At 42.3% G+C, this 21,746-nt stretch overlaps 2 protein-coding genes, 1 non-coding gene and 1 pseudogene across 7 annotated transcripts; 2 read left to right on the forward strand and 2 right to left on the reverse strand.

Moving 5' to 3' along the window:
• Positions 1-104: 104 nt before the first annotated feature.
• Positions 105-1,279, reverse strand: LOC129038463 (histone H2A-beta, sperm-like; annotated as a pseudogene).
• A 223-nt stretch (positions 1,280-1,502) lies between these two features.
• LOC129038068 (histone H2B type 1-C/E/F/G/I) lies at positions 1,503-9,210 on the forward strand. The gene has a single exon (XM_063665902.1). The coding sequence runs from the start codon at positions 1,557-1,559 to the stop codon at positions 1,935-1,937; it is 381 nt and encodes a 126-aa protein (XP_063521972.1). The 5' UTR covers positions 1,503-1,556; the 3' UTR covers positions 1,938-9,210.
• On the reverse strand, positions 5,481-13,704 carry LOC129038071 (histone H4). Of its 5 annotated transcripts, none has more exons than XM_063665904.1 (3): positions 13,158-13,704; positions 11,511-11,565; positions 5,481-6,971 (listed from the first exon to the last, which is right to left on the reverse strand). In XM_063665904.1, the coding sequence occupies exon 1, from the start codon at positions 13,620-13,622 to the stop codon at positions 13,311-13,313; it is 312 nt and encodes a 103-aa protein (XP_063521974.1). In that variant the 5' UTR covers positions 13,623-13,704; the 3' UTR covers positions 5,481-6,971; positions 11,511-11,565; positions 13,158-13,310. The 5 variants fall into 5 exon arrangements, with proteins under 5 accessions (XP_063521974.1, XP_054346589.1, XP_063521973.1 ...); XM_054490614.2 differs by having other exon boundaries at positions 5,481-9,731; XM_063665903.1 differs by lacking the exon at positions 11,511-11,565 and adding an exon at positions 12,009-12,150 and having other exon boundaries at positions 5,481-9,731; positions 13,158-13,676.
• A 942-nt stretch (positions 13,705-14,646) lies between these two features.
• TRNAM-CAU (transfer RNA methionine (anticodon CAU)) lies at positions 14,647-14,718 on the forward strand. The gene has a single exon. It is a non-coding gene; the product is annotated as a tRNA-Met (tRNA).
• The last annotated feature ends 7,028 nt before the right edge of the window (positions 14,719-21,746 follow it).

Here is a 21,746-nt window from a genome sequence, read left to right on the forward strand (position 1 = left end):
CTTATATATACCCAGAAACATTCTAATTGGCCTTGTTGATTTTCAAAAGTCCCGCGCAACAAAACCATTGGCTGAAGAGTCCAACGATGTGATTGGTGAATTACGGGAAAGTCTGATTGGATGAATAACTTCATTTTTGAATCCTCTCTTCTCGGTTAGTCTGCGATCCAAGAGCGTTCATTTCTTAAAGTTCTAATTCTGCGCTTCTCAACCTGTAGTCCGTAAACGACTACTTTAAGACTTTGGGAGACGCTAATTCTCATTCAGTAGATATGTTGTGGGGCCAGGTTCGGAGGACCACGTTTTTGTTGTGGGGCCAGATTCGGAGGACCACGTTTTGAGAAGTTTATCTTGTGCCATTTTCTTGAGTCACCTGGACTGCTGCTAGCTAGAAACCTTTGACCATTATAAGGCAGGATTCCTGGGTGGTGTACCTGGGAAATCACGAGCCAAGAAGTCACCGACATACAACAGTGAGCAACAAATGTTAACTGAATTCTATTTTGTCCCAAATGGTGTTTTGCTTCGGTTGAGAATTTTTAAAGCACAGGCTAATTTTAGGTTTTCCAACGACTCTATCATTTACTATTCATTGGGTCCTATTGATGATATTCCAGGATACCACCCCCACTAGCCTCTTCTGCAGGATAACTTGAACACTGCAGTGGCCCTGTCCATCTAAACTTTACAAGGTTTTGTAAACGTTATTGAACTTGCTTCTTCCCGACTACATTAAAGCACTTACTTGCGATATTAAACATTTTCTCATTAGTCCTGTTTGCCTCGTCAGTCCCTTGTATAGACAGGGCAAGAGCACGGCCTGAATATTGGGCCGCCCTGTGCGATAGTAACTTTGCCTAGCAGCTTGTTGAGCTTCTCATCGTGGATGGCGAGCTGCAGGCGTCGGGGGATGACGCGGGTCTTGTCGCGGGCCGCGTTGCCCGCCAACTCCACGATCTTGGCGGTCAGGTACTCCAGCACCGCCTCCAGGTACACCGGCGCACCGGCCCGGACCCGCCTGGCGTAGTTGCCCTTGCGGAGGAGGCGGTGCACTCGGCCCACAGAAAACTGGAGACCAGCCCTGGAAGAGTGCGTTTTAGCCTTGGCGCGAGCTTTGCTGCCCTGCATTCCATATCCAGACGCAGTGAAGTATTTAAATAATTGTTTAGAAGAAGGAAAGTGATTGATTCTAGTAAAACGCAAGCAGCTAAACTATTATCTATATTCAGCAAAGTAGACTGTGCTGTCTCCTGAACACAGATTTCAGCCAATCGAAAAGCAGGCGTTTAAAAAAAGTTAAAAAAAAAAAAAAAACACACTTCTGACTTACATAATTATAGTTGAAAGGTCAAATTATGCAAGGTCGAGCTTCTGGGAGAGCCAATGAGATTTAAGAGTTCAGAAATGGCCTATCATATATTCAGACACTAAAAGAACCAATCAGAAACCGAAACTCAGCAAGCCTCATTTGCATATACACGAAATAAATAATGAGGGCGTTTGCGCTCGCCAGCATTTTCCTGTGATCATTTGACAATATCATTTCGGCTGCGAACATGCCTGAACCAGCTAAGTCAGCTCCTGCCCCGAAGAAGGGCTCCAAGAAGGCGGTGACCAAGGCACAGAAGAAGGACGGCAAGAAGCGCAAGCGCAGCCGCAAGGAGAGCTATTCCGTGTATGTGTACAAGGTGCTGAAGCAGGTCCACCCCGACACCGGCATCTCGTCCAAGGCTATGGGGATTATGAACTCCTTCGTCAACGACATTTTTGAGCGCATTGCAGGCGAGGCTTCCCGCCTGGCGCATTACAACAAGCGCTCGACCATCACTTCCAGGGAGATCCAAACGGCTGTGCGCCTGCTGCTACCCGGGGAGCTGGCCAAACACGCGGTGTCGGAGGGCACCAAGGCTGTCACCAAGTACACCAGCTCCAAGTAAGCTAGTTACCTGGGTAAAAGCGCCAACAACCCAAAGGCTCTTTTAAGAGCCACCCATGTTGTCATTTAAAGATCTGTAATTTTCCAGACTTGGCATTGGCAAGGTAAAATGGCTAAGCAACACATGGGATAGTAAGGGTTTACTGAAACATCCAAGTTCCGCCGGGCGCAGTGGCTCACGCCTGTAATCCCAGCACTTTGGGAGGCCGAGGCCGTCGGGTCACCTGAGGTCAGGAGTTCGAGACCAGCCCCGCCAACATGGTGAAACCCCGTCTCTACTAAACTACTCAAAAATTAGCCGGGAGCGGTGACAGGCGACTTAATCCCAGCTACTTGGGAGGCAGAGGTAGGAGAATCGTTTGAACCCAAGAGGCGGAGGTTGCAGTGAGCCCAGATCGAGCCATTGCACTCAAACCTGGGGTATAAGAGCGAGACTTCTCTCAAAAAAAAATCCAGGTTCCTTGTTTTTTCCCCTGTAGATAGTAAGGGTCACCAAGGAGTAAGCGCGTATGCAGCTTAATATGACACATTTCACTCAGCAGCTAAGGAAAAATCGTGTTCTAGATTGATCCCCACTTTTCTTCTCCCCGCACACCACCATCTTAAAACTTTGTTTTCGTTTTTAGTTTCACTTTATCATCCTATTGCCCTTGATTTGGAGTAGCCGGGTGGAAATCAAGTTTGGGGTAGTATTAAATCTAAAATAAGGTGTGAGAAAGCAAAACTCGTCTTTTAGTTCGTTGTTAGCTTGCAAATGGTTGGAGCGGCATATGATGGAGGAAATCACCTATTGGTTGCATTTCTAAACCATGGCAGATCGCTACCAGACGTTCTCATATCCCCCTTCCAAGTCCACTGATTTCTCTACAAATTTTACTGAGTTTATAGTTATTGGATTACTTCACGTAGCTATATATATTACCTTTTGGCAAGATCAGGAACTCTACCATCTTCCTAGCTGAACATATTAAGGTTTAAGAGAAAGAACAGGCAACAGGATAGCCTGAAGTTGGAGCAAAGAAATGAAAATTGCCGATGCTACATTCAGATGCTTTTATCTGTAAGCCTTTTTAAGGCTCCAAGGACTGTGTTATCCCTAAACCTCCTCCTCCGTGTCCCGGAACAACTTTGTCCACAGCTACTTCCTTTCCTGAAATTTCATTTTAAGAGAGGAGGGTTAGAAGGAATTAACATTTGTGTGGTAGTCCTTAGAATGCATTATTTCATTCATTGATTTTTCTTTTTCCTACAGTCAGCTGTGAAATGGAATCTCCGCTTTTACAGGTGAATGACCTCAAGAATTAAGGTTAAGTAACTAGCCCCTTACACATAAATAAAACTGAGATTTGAATCTACTCTGATTCTAAGGATTACTTCCCACTATTTGTTAGAGACCATCCCAAGCAGGAGCCTAGTTGCTGTCATAGGAGTCAGGAAATTTAGGCTCAATTGTAATAAAAGAAAACTGGTCAGGAGATACACATATTCTTTGTTGCACAGCAAAGTCCTTACACCAGCAAAAGTTTCTTTTAAAAATAAAATAATATTAATGGTGACCTTTGGGCCCTAAAGATCACCTGGCAGCAAGTTTAACTTTTCTGAGCACTGTATTCTGGTGGGGAAACCATGGGCATTATCAGTGTAAATGTGAGCTCTAAAATCTTATTTTCTATTTATTACCTACATGTCATTATCTGCAAATACCCACATAGCAGCTTACCGTGAACATTAAGTGACCAAAATTTGTTTTTAATTTTTCGTTATGAGACGGTCTCACTTTGTCATCCAGACTGAGGTGTAGTGACACAACCACAGCTCACTGCATTCAACCTCCCTGGCTAGTGTTCCCACCTGTCTCCCAAGGAGCAGGCACTATGGGTACGCACCATCACACCCGTTTAATTTTTTTTTTTTTTTTAATGATTTTTGTAGAGCCAGGGTCCCACTGTGTTGCCCAGGCTAGTCTCAAAGTAAATTTGTAATGGAATTTGTGAAGAAAATTCTCTAAGCCCCAAATATAACTAAGGCATTCATTTCTTGCTCTCCAAAGCTAATTTTAAATACATTTTAAATTATATATTCATGAAATATTCAAGCATGGATTAAGGGGGACATCACTCAGGAAGTGATATAGTCCTGATTGCCTGTTTCTATCCTAAGTTGGGGCAATTTATCTAATTCTTTTGTAAGCACTTCCTTACCTGTTTATTCCAAACAGGAATAATAATTAGTAACTACTGCATGACATTGCTGGAGTGACGAATCAAAGAACACACCTAAAGCACTTAGGACCGTGTCTGTACAGAGAATGACCCCCTAAATATTAGCTGTGGCTAAGCCTCTGGTTGGAGTGATAGGGAAGGTGACTTTGGTCCTGCCCACATTTAAAGCCCAGAGTCCTGAGGCCTGGAATAATTAGCATTTGATGTGAAATGGGCTTGTCTGGCAGTGTAAATAATACTCTTTGAACAGTTCAATCCCCTCTTTAAAGCCATTGCTTTCCTCCGAAGCATTTTGAAGACACCCTACTGCCTGTGGCTGTTTGATTTCCCTATCGTTGCTTGCCAATTCAAGCAACATGTCTCACATTTTCCAGGGACTGTCTCATGCCCTCACTGGAACTAGGGGTGCCTCATTTAATGGTCGGATGTGTTGAGTTATAAGGAAGGAAACCTAGAAATTCACATAAGAAGTGCTTAGTACTTTACTCCTTTTTTCTTCCCAAGTTTCCTATTAACTTTGCTAACCTTGCTACATTTATTTTCCATCCATTTGTTGACTAGGTTTCCCTCATATACCTCCAAATCACAGCCCTGTTTTCAGATGAACTTCTGCACCTTAATAAGTGTGTTCTTTAATTGGAACATAGGAAATTGGCTGGCTAATGAGGGCCACACTTTCCTGAATCCATTGTATCCCTGAGACATAGGTCACTTCAAAGGAAACTGATTGGTGTAAATTCCTGGCCTGAAAAGCTGAAGAACACCACCTCACCACTAGAGAAGTAACATCATTTTTAGGCTCTGATTTGAGTAGCTGCTACCATTGTATTTGTCACTCCTGCGGTAATTTCTGAAAAGAACCAAGAAGTTACTATCTCCCATCTACCCTCAGCAGTGTATATCTTGATGGTATTCAGAACATACTATCTCAAAATATGGCCCCTTGACATACTGAATATTTTAAGGCGAAAGAATATGAGAAGCATCGTGGGCAGGAAGGTCTGTCTGATTTTTCCCAACTCTTCTCCCCTGAAGCAGGTCATAGGACCCTCATATGAGTCCTAGAGAGTCTGAGAGAAATCTGAACAAAAAGACCTTGCTAGGTTTCTGTTTTACCCTTAGCTGACAGTCTTCTTTTTGTCCTATTATATTTCTGCATGACTCTCCACTCTTCATCAAACCTAGTGTAAAAATACTCAGGTTTACTCCTTCTCCAGGTCTTCATTTCCTTACGAAGCCTCCCATGTCATGTGAAATTTATATTAAATAAATGTTGTATTAGTCCATTCTCACACTGCTATAAAGAAATAACTCAGACTGGGTAATTATAAAGAGAAGAGGTTTAATTGGCTCATAAAACCGCAGGCTGTACAGGAAGCGTAGCAGCTTCTGCTTCTGGGGAGACCTCAGGGAGATTCTACTCATGGCGGCAGGCAAATGGGAAGCAAGGCATCTTACGTGGTGGTGCAGAAGCAAGGGGGAGAGAAGGTGGAGGTACCATACCCTTTTAAACAACCAGATCACAAAACTCACTATCCCAACAGCTCCAAGAGGGTGGTATTAAACCTTGAGAAACCACCCCTGTGGTCCAATGACCTCCTACCAGACCCCACCTCCAACACTTGGGATTGCAACTGAACTTGAGATTTGGGTGGGAACACAGATCCAAACCATATCAAATGTATATGCTTTTCTCTTGTTAATCTGTCTTTTGTTACAGGGCCCCAGCCAATGAATTTCAGATGGGTAGAAGGGAAAGCTGTTTTCTTCCCTACAGCACACAGTAGGTGTGGGCGGGCATCTGTGTTCTGTATGTCTGTCTTTCTAGGGTAGGGAAGCAGACATAACACTGAAAAAATGCAGAGAAAAATAATCCCAGAATGAAAATGTTTGAGATGTGTATTCGTTTGCTAGGGCTGCCTTAACAAAGTACCACAGACTGAGTGGCTTAAACATTTATTTTTTCACAATTCTGGAGGCTACAACTCTTAAGATTAACCCTGTGAGCAGGGTTGATTTCTTCTGAGGTCTCTCTCCATGGTGTGTCAGTAACTGTGTTCTCCCTGTGTCTTTCACATTATCTTTTCTGTGTGTGTGTGTCCAGTCTTCTTTACTTATAAGGACACCAGTCAGACTGGATTCAGACCCACCTCAATAACTTCATTTTATATCTTTGACGACCCTAACTCTAAATGCAGTCATATTTTCAAGGACTTCAACATATGCAGCAGGGAGGAGGGTAAATCAGTCTATAACAAGAAGTGCAGTAATTAGTCTTCCAAATACTGTATGAACTAAGTATTCCACAGGTGGCTCAAACCCAGCAGGACCAAGACTGGCCTCATTATCCTCACAGCTCTGCTTATCCAAGTTTGAAATCTGGTCCTCATCTAGATTACCACCATCATTTTCATCATATATTTAATAATATATAAAATCTTACTCTATTGATTCTATTTTAACATCATATTTTTGTTTATTGTGGCTAAAAATTGGAAATATGTTGAAGAGCAGGAGTTTCACTAAAAATAGGTTTTATCAGCCTGGCACGGTAGCTCATGCCTATAATCCCAACACTTTAGGAGGCCGTGGTAGGCAGATCACTTGAGCCCAAGAGTTTAAGAGAGCCTGGGCAACATGGTCCCATCTCTACAGAAAATACAAAAATTACTCTGGTGTGGTGGTGTGCACCTGTAGTCCCAGCTACTCAGGAGACTGAGGCAGGAGGATCACTTTAGCCAGGGAGGAAGAGGTTGCAGTGAGCCATGATCCTGTTATGGCACTCCAGCCTGAGCAACAGAGAGAGACCCTGTCTTAAAAGAAGAAAAAAGACAAAAATGGTTTATGCATAATGAAATACTGTGCAGCTATTAAAACTAATGTCAAAAAAATAAACATAAAATATGCTTGAAGGATAGTACTTTGGGAAAGGTGCCAAATCATATATGCTCATTTATATTAATATATCATACACATGTGTAGTATAGTTAGTTACAGGAAAAAAAACTGACTAGAAGGCTCAATGCCAAAATGTAAACAATTCTGTTGCATTCTTTGGGATGAAAGAATCAGCTCCTCTGGAGAGAACTTTCTCTATTTGGCTGTCTCTAAAACACCCAATAGTGTGGTTAAGAAAAAGGAAGTTCTCCATTAAGCCCTTTCCTTTTCCAAGTTTCCCTGTCCTATGTTAAGAAAAATAGAAGTAATTTTTTTCTTTTTTCTACTGCCTCCATATTTGCAGGAAAAAAAATTAATTGAACAAATAATTATTGAACACCAACTATGTACACAGTATTATTCTAGGTTTGGTATATAAAAAATTAATAGGATAATTTTAAGATACAATTCCTTACTAAGGAAATTGAAAAACAAGGCAAAAGTATCCTAGCATTAAAGGAAAGAATAGAGTAAGATTAGTGAACCACTTAATAATCCATGTGACTATATGTTCTTGTTTATAAAATAATGCACTAGTGACCTCAAAGAGGATCAAATGGGAAAGTCAAGCAAAACTTGCAGTATTAGTGTAAGGACCAGAAAAGCATAAGGAATTTTAATGCCAAGCAAGCAACATTTCAAGGCAATGGTTACCTCCAGGGGAAGTAGTGGGAGGATGAGAGATGAGGTCAAAGTTGTTATTTGTAATATTTGTTATACCTGGTTGGCAACTGGGTTCAAGCATGGTCATCATATTATCCTTTATAACTTGTATATGGATTTAATACTTTTTTTTTTTCAGACGGAGACTTGCTCTGTCACCCAGGCTGGAGTGCAGTGGCGCAATCTCAGCTCACTGCAAGTTCCGCCTCCCAGGTTCACACCATTCTCCTGCCTCAGCCTCCCGAGTAGCTGGGACTACAGGCACTCGCCACCGCGCCCAGCTAATTTTCTGTATTTTTAGTAGAGATGGGGTTTCACCATGGTCTCGATCTCCTGACCTCGTGATCCACCCACCTTGACCTCCCGAAGTGCTGGGATTACAGGCGTGAGCCACTGCGCCCGGCCTACATTCTTTTATATGTATCTAGAATTATAAATTTTAAAGCAAATAAAGAAACAATAATCAACAAATGTATTCATGGAAAAGTCATCTCGCCTTCCATAAAAATACAGAACCTCCATAAATATTGCTGGTATTAGAAATTTGGTTACACAAAAGGCAATCTCCCCTTATACTCTGAAAGTCTGTAGATGCTCAAAAGACCAGGCACTTTACAAAAATCACCGCTAATATACAAGACTTGCTGTGTAAAGGATAGTTCTTTAAATATCTTCCTTTTCTGCCAGGAGGACATAACCTAACATGTACACTAAAGTATTTCATTTTATCAATTGTAAATTTAGATTTATATTCATTTTATTTATATTCATCTAGGCACTTATTAACACATAATTTCAGTCTAATATGCTCAGTGCAAGAACTAGTTTCATGAAAGATGCTAGAACTGTGACATAATCAGAACCAAAGCAGGGAGGGGAGATTTTGTATGGTTCCCTGCTGTCCAGAATAAAGTCTACATTCCTGTCACTGGCCTAACAGGCCTCTAACATCTGGCACCAAGCTGGGAACTATCACTTGTGATACTGACTTGAATTATACTCATCTGACATTCCATATAATATTCCATTCCTGCTTTCCTTTTCATAAGCATATGTTTTCACTCTCCAAATAGACTGCAGGATCCTTAGGAGCAGGGAAAAATATAGTGGGAAGGCCATGGGGAAGGGAGCGGGATTGTAATGCCAGTGGGGTCACAACCAGCCTCACACAGAGGGTGTTATTTGAAAGAAGTGAGGCAGCAACACTTAAATCTAGAAGCTGAGTTGCCCACACAAAGGGAACTGTCAATATATAGTCCCTGAAAGAGATACATACTTACAGCAAGTTCGAGAGGCTAGCGGAGCTGGGCGAGGAAAGAAAGGAGTAGTGGGATTTGAGGCCAAAGAGATAACAAGATCCGGAGAGTGAGGCCTTGCAAGGTACTGAAAGGACTTTGGGTTTTCTTTTTAGCGAAATAAGAGTCATTGGAGGGTTTTCAGCAGAAGAGTGACCTGATTTTATTCACCCTTTATTGGAAATCTGTGGGACAGAACTAGGCAATGAGGGTGCTACAACAATAAAGGTGAGCGTTGGCAATGGCTTGACCAGAGCAGAAGTGGGAATGAGAAACAGTTGGATTCTGTTTGTTTTCAAAGAAGAGCTCATAGAACTTACTGATGGATTGTTATGTAGGATGTGAAAGAAAACCACAGAAATGACTCCAACTAAAACAGTAAAATGCCATTCACTAATTTCAAGATGATGGGAGAAGCTGTTTTGCAGAGATAATGAAAGAAATTCTGTTTGAAGCCTATTAAAGTTTGAAGTGCATATTAATTGGACTTTCAAGTTGAGATGTCAAGTAAGTAGCAGGGTCTCTGAGTATGGAATACAAGGCTGTGGGCTAGTGACTTAACGTCCGCAACATCAACATATACGCAGCATCTCCATAGCAACAAACATCAGTTCAAAATAATCAAACAGATTTTCATCCTCCACATCCATCTTCTCAGATCCATCAGGAGCCACAGAACTAAGGGAAGAAAAAAGGCAGCATCAAATACAGAGCTTTCAAGCTGAGATCCACAAATACATTTCAGGAGGCCTGAGAACTCCTGGAATTCCAAGCAAAATATATGGGGAAAGTGGGCACATTTTGAAAAAGGTGTGAATATCTATCACTGGGTCTCCAAAGTAACCCCCTTCATGGCTCTAACTTTAATAGGTTATTTGAATGAAAATTGCAATATTATTGCATATCCTTATTACCAAGGGCATTTTTCCACATTTGTAAAATAGGGATAACTTTTTCTGTTTGTGCCAAAAATTACAGAAACAGAATTACTAAAGAAAGCACTTGTAAAACTATAAGTTAGGAATCCAGATGTCGTATGTGCAAAGCAAACATTCCTTACTTCTCTAACCCAGGGCCCAGTCCTTGCACTGCTTCTCTTCATTGTCAATCCTCTTTTCCTAACAGATATCATTTCACCTTCTGGCTTTTTTACTCTCATGGGAGTAAAAACTCAATCTATGTTTCCAGCCCAGACCTCTTTTCTGAACTCCAAATTTATATACCAAACTGCTTACTTCGTATCTTCCTCTTAGATATGTTTAATAAGCATCTCACACTCTCTCTGGATGTCCAAAGATATGGAATTCTTTCCAAAACTTGTTCCTTCAGTATTCTTCCCCATTTTAGCAAATGATAACTCCATTTCAGTTGCTGTCAATGAAATCACTGGAATCATCCATAAATTTTCTTTCTCTCATACTCTACACATTCAGTGACTCAGAAACGAACTATCAACCTTCTTTCAAAATAAATAAAGACTCCAACAACTTTTCACAGCCTCTACCGCTAATACACTGGTCTAAGCCACTGCCATCTCAACTCCTTTATTTTAGTACCCTCCTAACTGGTCTTTGCTCCTATCCAGGCTCCATCAGTTTATTCTTCATCAGGCATCCAGACAGCTCATTCTAAAATATAAATCAGATCATCTTAGCCCTCTGCTCAAAACCCTGAGTGGCTCCCACCTCACTAGGAATAAAAGTCAAAGTAGTTATACCGGCCATATAGGAACTGCTCGCCTCCATTTGCCTTTCAGACCTCATCTCCATTCCTCTGCACCCCTTCTGCCCTTTTGCCCAGACACAGTAACTCTCTGCTATCTCCAGGCTTTGCTACTTGGTCTTCTATTTGGAATATTCTCTCGTCTTTTTTTCTGCAACCATCGCTCTATCAGTAAAGCTTTCCATGACTCTATCATTTAAAATTATCACCTTCTCGACTGGGCGCGGTGGCTCACACCTGTAATCCCAGCACTTTGGGAGGCCGAGGTGGGCGGATCACATGAGGCAGGAATTCAGGACCAGCCTAACCCCATATGTACTAAAAACACAAAAATTAGCTGGCTGTGGTGGCGCATGCTTATAATCCCAGCTACTCGGGAGGCTGAGACACTAGAATCGCTTGAACCCAAGCGAGGTAGAGGTGGAATGTGCCGAGATCGCGCCACTGTACTGCAGCCTGGGCAACAGAGCAAGACCCTATCTCAAAAAAATAACTAATTAAACATCACCTCCTCCCTCCACACGTCTTTAGCCTGTTTCAGTGATAGCACTTAACACCATCTGATATAGTTTCACTTAACTTTGTGTGTGAACGCACACCCAATAGACTCCATGCATACAGAAAATACTGTTTTGTTCACTGTCATTCACTCCTATAATTCTCAGAGCCATGAACAGTACCTGGCATACGTTACGTGCTCAATTTTTGTTGTTAAATTTATATCCTCATACATACCAGTGCCTTAGCTCCGATAACATCGTTCTTTTCATGTTAATGCACAAGTCCATATCTTTAAAAAAGATGAAATTCAAAGTAACTCCATTGATTTTCTCGATTTCAAAGTTATAACCCTACAATTTGCTTGCTGACCACAAAGAGGAAAAATCTGATTTTACAACGGAACTATCATCCTAAACCAGCAATTGTCCTATTATCTTCAACGTAGATAAACCACACGTGTCTCTGATGTGGTGCACCAGTATGTACGTATAAACTGTTCCTGACAAGCACATTAACCTGATTTCAACTAAGTATATAAAAGTCATTTCTGCTCAGGACAGAGTATAAAAGCCAAGTAAAATGAAACCATTAGAAAAGCCAATCCAGGCCGGGCGCGGTGGCTCACGCCTGTAATCCCAACACTTTGGGAAGCCGAGGCGGGCGGATCACGAGCTCAAGAGATGGAGACCATCCTGGCCAACATGGTGAAACCCCACCTATACTAAAAAATACCAAAATTAGCTGGGCGTGGTGGCGCGAGCCTGTAGTCACTTGGGAGGCTAAGGCAGTAGAATCGCTTGAACCCGGGAGGCAGAAGTTCCAGTGAGCCGAGATCACCTCACTTCACTCCAGCATGGCGAAACTGCGACTCCGCCTCAAAAAAGAAAAAAAAAAAAAGCCAATCCAAATCTCCTACAGGTTTGGTCTCTAGCAAATCATTGTCCTGATGCCTGAATGTATACTTTTTCAAAAGACGATCACTGCTGGTTAAGAATTTAAGTTTTGGTGGCCGGGCGCAGTGCCTCATGCCTGTAATCCCAACACTTCTGGGAGGTCTAGGCGGACGGATCACGAGATCAGAAGTTCGAGACCAGCCTGGCCAACATGGTGAAACCCCATCTCCACTAAAAAAACAAAAATTAGGCGGGCGGCTGTAATACCAGCTATTCAGGAGGCTGAGGCAGGAGAATTGCTTGAAACCTTAAGGCGGAGGTTGCGGTGAGCCGAAATCGCGCCACTGCACTCCAGCCCGGATTAAAGAGCAAAACTCGTCTCAACAACAAAAAATTATGGTGATGTTTCTATATTAGTCACTAAGCGACACTCTACCTACCTTTTAATATTTTCGTAATATTCAGAAACACATTTCAGGTCTATTGGAAACAGTACTTGCAAGCTCCCGAGTGAACATTCGTATTGTTACCCCACACTGCCTTTTGTTGACCAAAATTTTGTCACCAAGTCAAAAGCAGCAGCGTGCACGCCGCCTGGATTTAGCTCTGCGATTCTACTCAGGCAGATGTGTTGCGCTCACGGATTCGCCTGTGTTTACGGCCGGCCGCCTGGGTGCGAGCTTTCTTTGTTCTTAGCCCTTCCCGCCATTTTGAAAAGGTTAACTTGCAGTCTCTCCCCGAGTTTCCAACTTTTGTAGTCCTTGAGAACCTTACAAACACTTCAAGCCTAAACTGAAAGGGGAAGGCCCACGGGAATTATAAACTGTGCCAATACAACCTACTCACTGATATCTAAAGTGTTAAAGTGTCACAAAAAAGCTAAACATATTCAACATATCAACTACCCTCAAGCAGAAAACAGTAGCTTTGAATACTTTATGCCCAAATCCTAAACATGCGAGATTAACCATGAGTAATTAAACGTTACCTGCAAATCTACACACGTGCACAGTAACTACTTCTCAGCAAAAAACTGGAACAAAGCAGGGTAACAAGATGTCCGCTCTTTTATGAAAAAAGTGGGCGGCCCTGAAAAGGGCCTTTGATTGAAAACAAAAATAGAGTGGAACAAGCAGGAGCCTTAGCCACCGAAGCCGTAAAGAGTGCGTCCCTGTCTCTTCAGCGCGTAGACCACATCCATTGCTGTCACGGTTTTGCGTTTAGCGTGCTCTGTGTAAGTGACAGCGTCACGAATCACATTCTCCAGGAACACTTTCAGAACGCCACGAGTCTCCTCATAAATAAGACCAGAAATTCGCTTCACACCGCCGCGACGAGCAAGGCGCCGAATAGCTGGCTTAGTGATGCCCTGGATGTTGTCGCGCAAAACTTTGCGGTGACGCTTGGCGCCTCCCTTACCCAAACCTTTTCCACCCTTACCACGGCCAGACATGATAAAACAGCTTTTAAAACCAGCCCAACAAAACCTAAACACTGAAGCAGAGCAACGCTCTTATATGCAGGAAATTCGGACCTAATTGAAGACTGAAAGCGCGCATACGGGAACTTTGGTCCTGCTTCTTGGCCCCACCCTACATAGCCCAGCCCTGGATGACGTCACCAATGACTCCAGCCTTTGGCATCTGAGCGCCGGCTCCGCAGAGGCGTCTCTTACAATTGTTGGGAAATAGGAATAGGAGTTTTAAGGCTGTTTTAACAACCAAATCAGATTAAAGAAATTAACATGTTTAAATTATTATCAATTGTTGCTTCAGTTGCTTTAGGACGATTGGAGAGGAGCCTCGGTCCACAAGACCGGAAGCCTGAGGGGTACAGCTTTGTCCCCAAGGTTACAGTGACTGGCATTTCTGCTGCCTGCTGTAAAGCACGTGCGGACCGAAACCCCCTTCGGAAGTGTTTGAAAACTGCAGGATTTCACCCTCTCCATCACCAAGCCAAGGGAAACATAACCAAAAGGGTTTTCTTCCCGATGGCGAAGGCATGATAGGTTAGTGATTCGTGGTAGAATTATCGCCCTCCGCGCGGAGGCCTGATTCTATTCCCAGTTTGTTCTCTTCTTTCCCTGCTTATTAAAATTTGTAATTGCCATTTAAATATCTGCCCCTCACAACTGCACCCAATGTGTAGGTTTCGGGGTGGGTTTTTTTTTTTTTCCTTTTTTTTATTTTATTGAGACAGGGTCTCGCTATGTTGCCTGCCTTGGTCTCCCAAAGTGCAGTGACTACAGGCGTGAGTTACAGCACCTAGCCCACCAGTGTATTGATATTTACTTTTCTATCCCTAGTTTTGTTTTCTGTTTGATTCTGGTAGATGCCTTTTTCCAAAATGAGTTGGCAACCTGTGGTAGCCAAAGAAGTAGGCAGCTGCTCGTAGGCTTTTTATTGAAATAGGAGGCAGGGTGAACGCTTCGCCTATAAGTAGTTAAGAGTACTGTGAGACCGGTTGCTGGGCGGAACAGCAGAGTGGCGCAGCGGAAGCGTGCTGGGCCCATAACCCAGAGGTCGATGGATCGAAACCATCCTCTGCTAGGTCTTTTTGTTTTTTCCCTGTTTTCCTGAGGATCCCTTTTTTTTTTAAGTTACAGCTTTTTAGGTTAAACAACGAAAGAAAACAAAATGAAGCCGAGTATTTTTTTAATTCCAGAATTACAAGCATTTCCGGGAAATAATGTGAAACTACAATCTTTGCATGTACAATTTTGATTTTCATAGACACCCAAGTGTCATTAATCAATATTTCATCTCTAAACAAAGCAAATTTCTCTTGTTGCCAAAGTGGCTATGCCACTGTTGCAGCCAGTTATGACAGTTGTAAGTTAACCTGCCAAGCAAGGAGAATGCTTACATAAACTGAGTGCCAAGAGTGGTGTGGGAGCCCAGGAATGGAGTTTTATATCTTTTGATACGTAATTCAAAAAGCACTATTTGCCAAGTAGTTAAGGCAATCGACTAGGAATTCCTAAATCCCCACACAGATTCTTTGCACCCATGAGGATCTTAATCTCGGAAAATGAGTTGCATTTTGAGGTGGGTGTGGAGTCTTCATAGCACTGATTGAACTCTGACCTGAGAAAAACATTTTTGCGGACCCTACTGGTAAATGTGTCTCTACTCTCTACCGTCCTTTAATATCTCAAATAGAACTATTCGCTGTGCTTATTTTGTAAACATATGTGTGGACTGTTTTATGCTTCTCTCTCTCAGAAAAGTTTCCTATTCAGATATTTATGTATCACATACTGTATTAGGAACTAAGAAAAAAAAAACAACCTTAAAGTAGTCTACAGTCTAGATATGCTTTTGTTGTTTTTGTTTTTTGTTTTTTGTTTGTTTGTTTGTTTTTGAGATGGAGTCTCACTCTTGTTGCCCAGGCTGGAGTGCAGTGGCACGATCTTGGCTCATTGCAACCTCCACCTCCTGGGCTCAAGAGATTCTCCTGCCTCAGCCTCCCAAGTAGCTGGGATTACAGGTGCCTGCCATCACACTCAGCTAATTTTTGTATTTTTAATAAAGACAGGGTTTTACCATGTTGGCCAAGCTAGTCTTGAACTCCTAACCTCAGGCAATCCACTGGCCTCGGCCTCCCAAACTGCTGGGATTACAGGCTTGAGCCACCGCGCCTGGCCCATATGCTTTTAAACAAGTAAATATGTAGAGTGCAATACAGTAGTTCTGTGAAAGGATTGTACACTAAGTGCACTGAGAATAAGGAAAATAGTGCTTGTAATCCCATGACCACCCACTAATTCAGTAATTCACCGGACGTAATCACATGACTCAGCATATTCTCAGTTAAGATTTATTATATCTATTGACCATTTTTTGTTTGGGTTAAAGAACATGTTTTAAAAATAAAAACAAAAAAGATTCATTATAGCACAGGATACAATGCAAGGAAAGCAGAAAAAAATATATATATATACAGGTGAATGTGGCTGTTACTATAGGACTGAATGAAGGAGGATGAACACAGAAATGAAGACAAAGACAAAACGATTTGTTTAAAAGAAGGCGGCTCCTACCTTCTAGAGAACAAGGGCCCTGAGCTTCTACAGCCCTTCATATTTATTAGGTAGAGTGAACAGGGAGGAAGGGGTAACTGTCGGTCAGCTACTGGATTTATCACAGGCTCACATGATTGCTTTCTTTGTTCAACAGGCTCCAGATGTTCCTATAGATAACCTTAAGGAACACGGTGCCTGGGACATGATTGCCCTCAGCATTCCTTCTAGTGGCAGATGCACTTGTCAGTTTGCCAGCATCCTGCTTTCATGAGAACAGTTTGCTGTTTGCTCATATAGCCTCCAGTGGTATATTGAGTTGGTCACGTCCCTCATTCCTTTGGCCTCCAACATCTCCCCTTTTTTGTTTTTTCATTAATTGAATAAAGGCAATTCCAGACTGTGCAGCTTTCAATTGCCAGTTGGTGGTCCAGCTGATTTTACAGACTATGAACAGAAAACAGAGACAAAATAACATTATTCCTATAATTATAAAAGAGACATTGAGGTGCTGTTTAAAGTAGGTCCAAGGGTTAAGCTTCTCTAAACCTTGCTGGAATTAGGTCCAAGCTTCTAAAGAGGGCTGTTACTCTTAAGTTTGCCTATTCAAATCAAGAATTTTACTCTGTAAATCATTAATATCAAAAGTAACATTGGATGTAAAAGCCCCTGCAAATGGGTTTTTACAAGTCTCCGTGGATATTCACTTTGATTATATTACACAAATTAGTTACACAAATATGAGTATGGTTAAAATGACAATGCAATTGCTGCTACAACAGCAAACATTGTATTTGTTCTCCTAGCCACAGGACAGTAGTCTTTAACATTGCCACCTCTGTTTGTATTTTGGTGTTAATTTTATTTTGAAGCATCCGTGCCTGGTTGGCCATACGCGTCCAATTTTTCACATATTGAGCTGTTTGAATAGAGCTGTGCAGTGCTACTGAGGACACTACAACAGAGGTTAGTAGTGTAACTAGGGAGACTGTAGCAAAAATTACCATGCCTAAGGCTCTACAAGCACAATGAGTGAGCTGAGTAAGAAGGAGTTGTACAAAATGTAAAGCCAGGATAGCCACCCAAGTCTCAAACAAATTGACAGGAATCCATAATCTGGGAATGTGACCCGGAATTATTAAGGTGGATATGTTGTGTGTTTGTATCGTGCTATGATTTATGCAGTGATACAGTTGACAGGAGTCACAAGTCAATTGGGTGACATTTACCTGGAGTTGGTCCTTTTTAGCCGCCAGAAAGATACAGGGATTAAAAACACAAATTGTAAACTGAGTGGTAATATTTCTTACAAAGGTAACATTAAAACTGTGTTGAGTCCTATTACTATTATTGGATAGTGTCCTGACCCAGATGCTGCCATTCATAAATGGGAGTGCTAACTTCCATGTCGACTGCTGAATTGGGCCCCTCTTTCCTTGATGATGCCACTGAGGCAAAGGCGGACTAAAGCCTGTTCCATGCTAAGCAAGTTGCGTGGCAGATTAGGATTGAATCCCAATGCGATATAGGGAAGAAATGTTAAATGTTCACCACCAGTGGCAGCGAAGTTTGTGCCATGAGGTCTGATTCTCATCTGTCCCATCCAAATGACCACAAGGACCCCAGTCAATAATGTCTCCCATTAACATAGACTTGTCTAGCTAAGGGGCCAAGACACTGGATCCAAGGAGCGGGGTGAGAATATTGAAGGGAGCCCATTCTGTATAGTCAATACAATTTGGATGATAGGGCCGGGAGAGATTAGTAAATCCACCAGTAATATTAATAGAGCTAAGGCCTAATAGGTACATAATTTTTCCATGGTGACTCAACCATGCCTGGGATTGGACTGCTAGGCAACTGCCATTGAGCGATGTATCCCTGGTGATGCATAAAGGGAGTCCCTCCAATGGGGCAGTGTAATTGATACTATTGTTCTGAGAGTCTAATTGTTCTGTGTCAGGGGGAGTTAGGGGTCCTGGGGTCCATGCTCCCTGATCACGATATACCTCAGGAGGAGTGTCACTCCAGAGTACAGGTCGCACTACTCAGGGGTTAGGAACATATGCCCAACATGTTTTTGCTTCTACACAGGGGAAACATACCACACAGGACACTACAGCTAGCATGGCCAAGAACATTGATTCGGGGGTTTTTGCCTGACCCTGGCACTCCAGCATTTTCTCAGCTTCCTGCGTGGTTTTCTTGATCTGTCCCCATGTTATGAGCGTGGATGTCAATATGACTCCAGTTGGCCCTCGTTCCATCTTCGCATTCAGATTCAACTGGCCCATGGCTTGTACTGGGGGAACCGGGCCCATGGTTGCGATCCATGGATCCCTCCAGTCTCCCGTTCCATGGTTGCACATACCTGGAGGGCACCTACACAGTTTGTCCATCTCCTGTAAAAACATAAGCATACCCTCATCCCCACATCAGCAAATCCACTGGGCCTTTCCATTCTCCTTCTTCCGGGGATTTCCATAACGCCTTTGGATAAACTTGCCTCTTTCCCTCTAACACTTGCCAATGTCGTTCTGCCGGAGTCTTACCATCCATACCAGGCATCAAAAAATTTAAAGTAAACAAGGCTAAATGTAATTTTGTTTAAGGTGGTAGCTGGTCTCCTATTCCCCTTTTTTTTCTCAACATACGCTGTAGTGTTTGATGTGCCAGCTCTATAATGCCTTGTCCTTGGGGATTGTAAGGAATTCCTCTTTTATGAGTGATTACCCATAACTGTAAAAAATTTTGAAAAGCACGACTAACATAAGCAGGTCCATTGTCAGTTTTTAATTATTTAGAGACCCCCATATGGGCGAATGACGACAAACAATGCCATTAGACATGGCCAGCAGTTTCCCCTGTTTGACATGTGGCATGTAACATATTGGAGTAGGTGTCTATAGTCATATGAACATAGCTAATTTTGCCAAAGGCTGCTGTATGTGCAACATTCATCTGCCAGATTTCATTTGGAGCCAAGCCTCGTGGGTCGCATCCTTCCACGGGTGCAACACCAGGGACTTGCTGACAGGAGGGGCAGGCTTGCACAATAGCTTGAGCTTGGCTGCAAGGCAGATGAAACATATGAGTAAGGGCAGAGGTGTTTTGATGCAGTAATGCGTGGGAAGCTTGAGCTTGTTGAAATACAGAACCAATTAATTTATCTGCTTTATCATTATCTTGAGATAGTGGTCCAGGAAGTTGCGTGTGAGAGCGAATGGGAGCAGCACGAGAGAGAATAGCTTGTTGAAGTCTTAGAAACAAATTAAGCAGCTCTGGTTCTAGGGTGCCCTTAATAGTGGCAGTCTCAATGCAACTAGCTGCATTTACAACATAGGCTGAATCACAAACAATATTAATAGGAGATAAAGCTGTGAGCTCTAAAACCCGAATAACTGCCATTAACTCTGAGCATTGAGCTGAAACTCCAGAGATCTTTATTGTTTGAGTATGCTTAGTTGCATAAATAGCTGTACGGCCTTTGCAAGAGCCATCGGTAAAATATGTCTTTCCACCTGGAATGGGCTTGTGGTGAGTAATTACAGGGAGGATAAAAGGGTGAACTTTATAAAATTGCAAAATTTTGTCTGATGGATAATGGTTATCTATTATTCCCACAAAATCTGAAAAAGCAATTTGCCATGCAGTCGACATTTCCCATGCTGCGGCCTGTTGTTGGGAATCCAAGGGAACAATAATTTTATCAGGATCGTATCCCATAAGCATTTTTTATCTATGCCTACCTATTGTTATAAGTTGAGTAATTAAAGAAAGATAAACTTGCAAAGATTTCACTGTCTGATTGGATAAAAAAAAAAAGCCATTATATTACCATTACAGATTTGTCTATGAATTGACCTAAAAATCCTGATGGAGAATGGGGGGTAGGAAGAATAAACAAAAGCAAAGGCTTTTGCGGCTGTAGCCAGGAGGCATGTTATTGCTGAAGGATCTGTTCTACAAGCTGTCACTCAGCTTCTGCCTCCTTAGTAAGTTGCCGAGGAGAATCTAATGAAGAATCTCTTTGGAGGGTTTGATAAAGGTGCGTGAGTTGGTAGATGGCAGTACCTAGAGTCGGGCACAGCCAATTGATATCCCCTAATAATTGTTGGAAGTCATTCAGAGTTTTTACTCTGTCCTACAGAGTTACTTTCTGAGGCCGAACACTTCTTCCAGTAAAAATAGTACCTAAATACTGGTATGGGGAGGTTGTTTGCACCTTTTCAGGAGCTATTTTGAGATTCCATGCAGTCAAGGCTCGTTTTATTTCTCTGAATAACTGATGTAACATTTGATCTGTAGGAGCAGCCAAAAGAATATCATCCATATAATGAATGATGTAGGCATTGGGAAATATATTGCAAGGCTCCTTTAAATCTTTTCCTACAAAATGCTGACATAACATAGGACTGTTGAGTATGCCTTGGGCTAAAACTTTCCACTGATAGCGAGAGACAGGCACTCTTTGATTAATAGAAGGCACAGAGAAGGCAAATTGAGGCTTATCCTTTTTGTGTAATGGTATAGTTAAAAAAAAAAAAAAAATCTTTAAGACCTATTACTACAAGAGGCCAATCTCTTGGAATGGCTGCTGGGGATGGCAGACCTTGCTGTAATGCACCCATTGGTTTAATCTGTGCATTAATAGCTCTCAAATCATGTAGCAGTTGCCATTTTCCTGACATTTTTGGATCACAAATACTGGTGAATTCCAGGAGCTATTTTGTATGTTCTGCTTCCAATTGCTCTCTCACTAGCTGATGGAGTTGCATCAGTTTCTCCTGTGGTAGGGGCCATTGATCCACCCACACAGGTTTGTCAGTCAGCCACTCTAGCGGCAAAGCAGTGGGTGGAGGAGAAATATCAACGACCCCCGCCAAAAATCCTGATGACCTAGCCCTTTTCTGTTTTGTCCAGTTATTGATATTGGATCAGGGTTTCCCTGCAGGGGCTTTCCTAAGCCTTTTCCACTCTGAATCCCATTTTCTTTAACATTTTAAATCCTGGATTATCAATAGTTTCATTTTTAAGTCTCATATCCCATGCTGTCCGTAAATCTCAGCCCCATAGATTAACAGCTATATTTGCAACATAAGGTTGAAAAGTACATGACTGTCCATGTGGTCTGAGACAGGATAAAATCTCAGCACTCCATTGAACACTTTGAGCTTTCCTAGTCCCACTAGGGATGTAGAAGTTAATTGCAGGGGTCAAGATGGTGGGCCAATAGTGTTTGGATATTACTGACACATCAGCTCCCGTATCCATAAGTTCATAGAACTTCTTTCCTTTAATTTGCACTGTACAGTTGGCTCGATTAAATGCTATGGCTTGTGATAGATAAATTTACCACCTAGTTGTACTTCCAAATCCTTGATTCCCTCGTTTTTCCTTTCATGGGGGAAGGGTGCAACTTGCAGGGAATAAGCAACAGTTGAGCAGTATATTCTCCCAGTTCAAAAACCCAAAGATCTTGTGACATTACTACTACTTGAATTTCTCCTTCATAATCAGAGCCAACAACTCCAGGGACCATGGTAATGCCCTGTA

This window comes from Pongo pygmaeus, chromosome 5 (genome assembly GCF_028885625.2).
Source record: "Pongo pygmaeus isolate AG05252 chromosome 5, NHGRI_mPonPyg2-v2.0_pri, whole genome shotgun sequence".
Lineage (NCBI taxonomy): Eukaryota > Metazoa > Chordata > Mammalia > Primates > Hominidae > Pongo > Pongo pygmaeus.

Excerpts from the sequence above, each read along its gene's own strand:
- LOC129038068 (XM_063665902.1), top strand. The coding sequence starts at position 1,557 with ATGCCTGAACCAGCTAAGTCAGCTCCTGCCCCGAAGAAGGGCTCCAAG.
- LOC129038071 (XM_063665904.1), bottom strand. The coding sequence starts at position 13,622 with ATGTCTGGCCGTGGTAAGGGTGGAAAAGGTTTGGGTAAGGGAGGCGCC.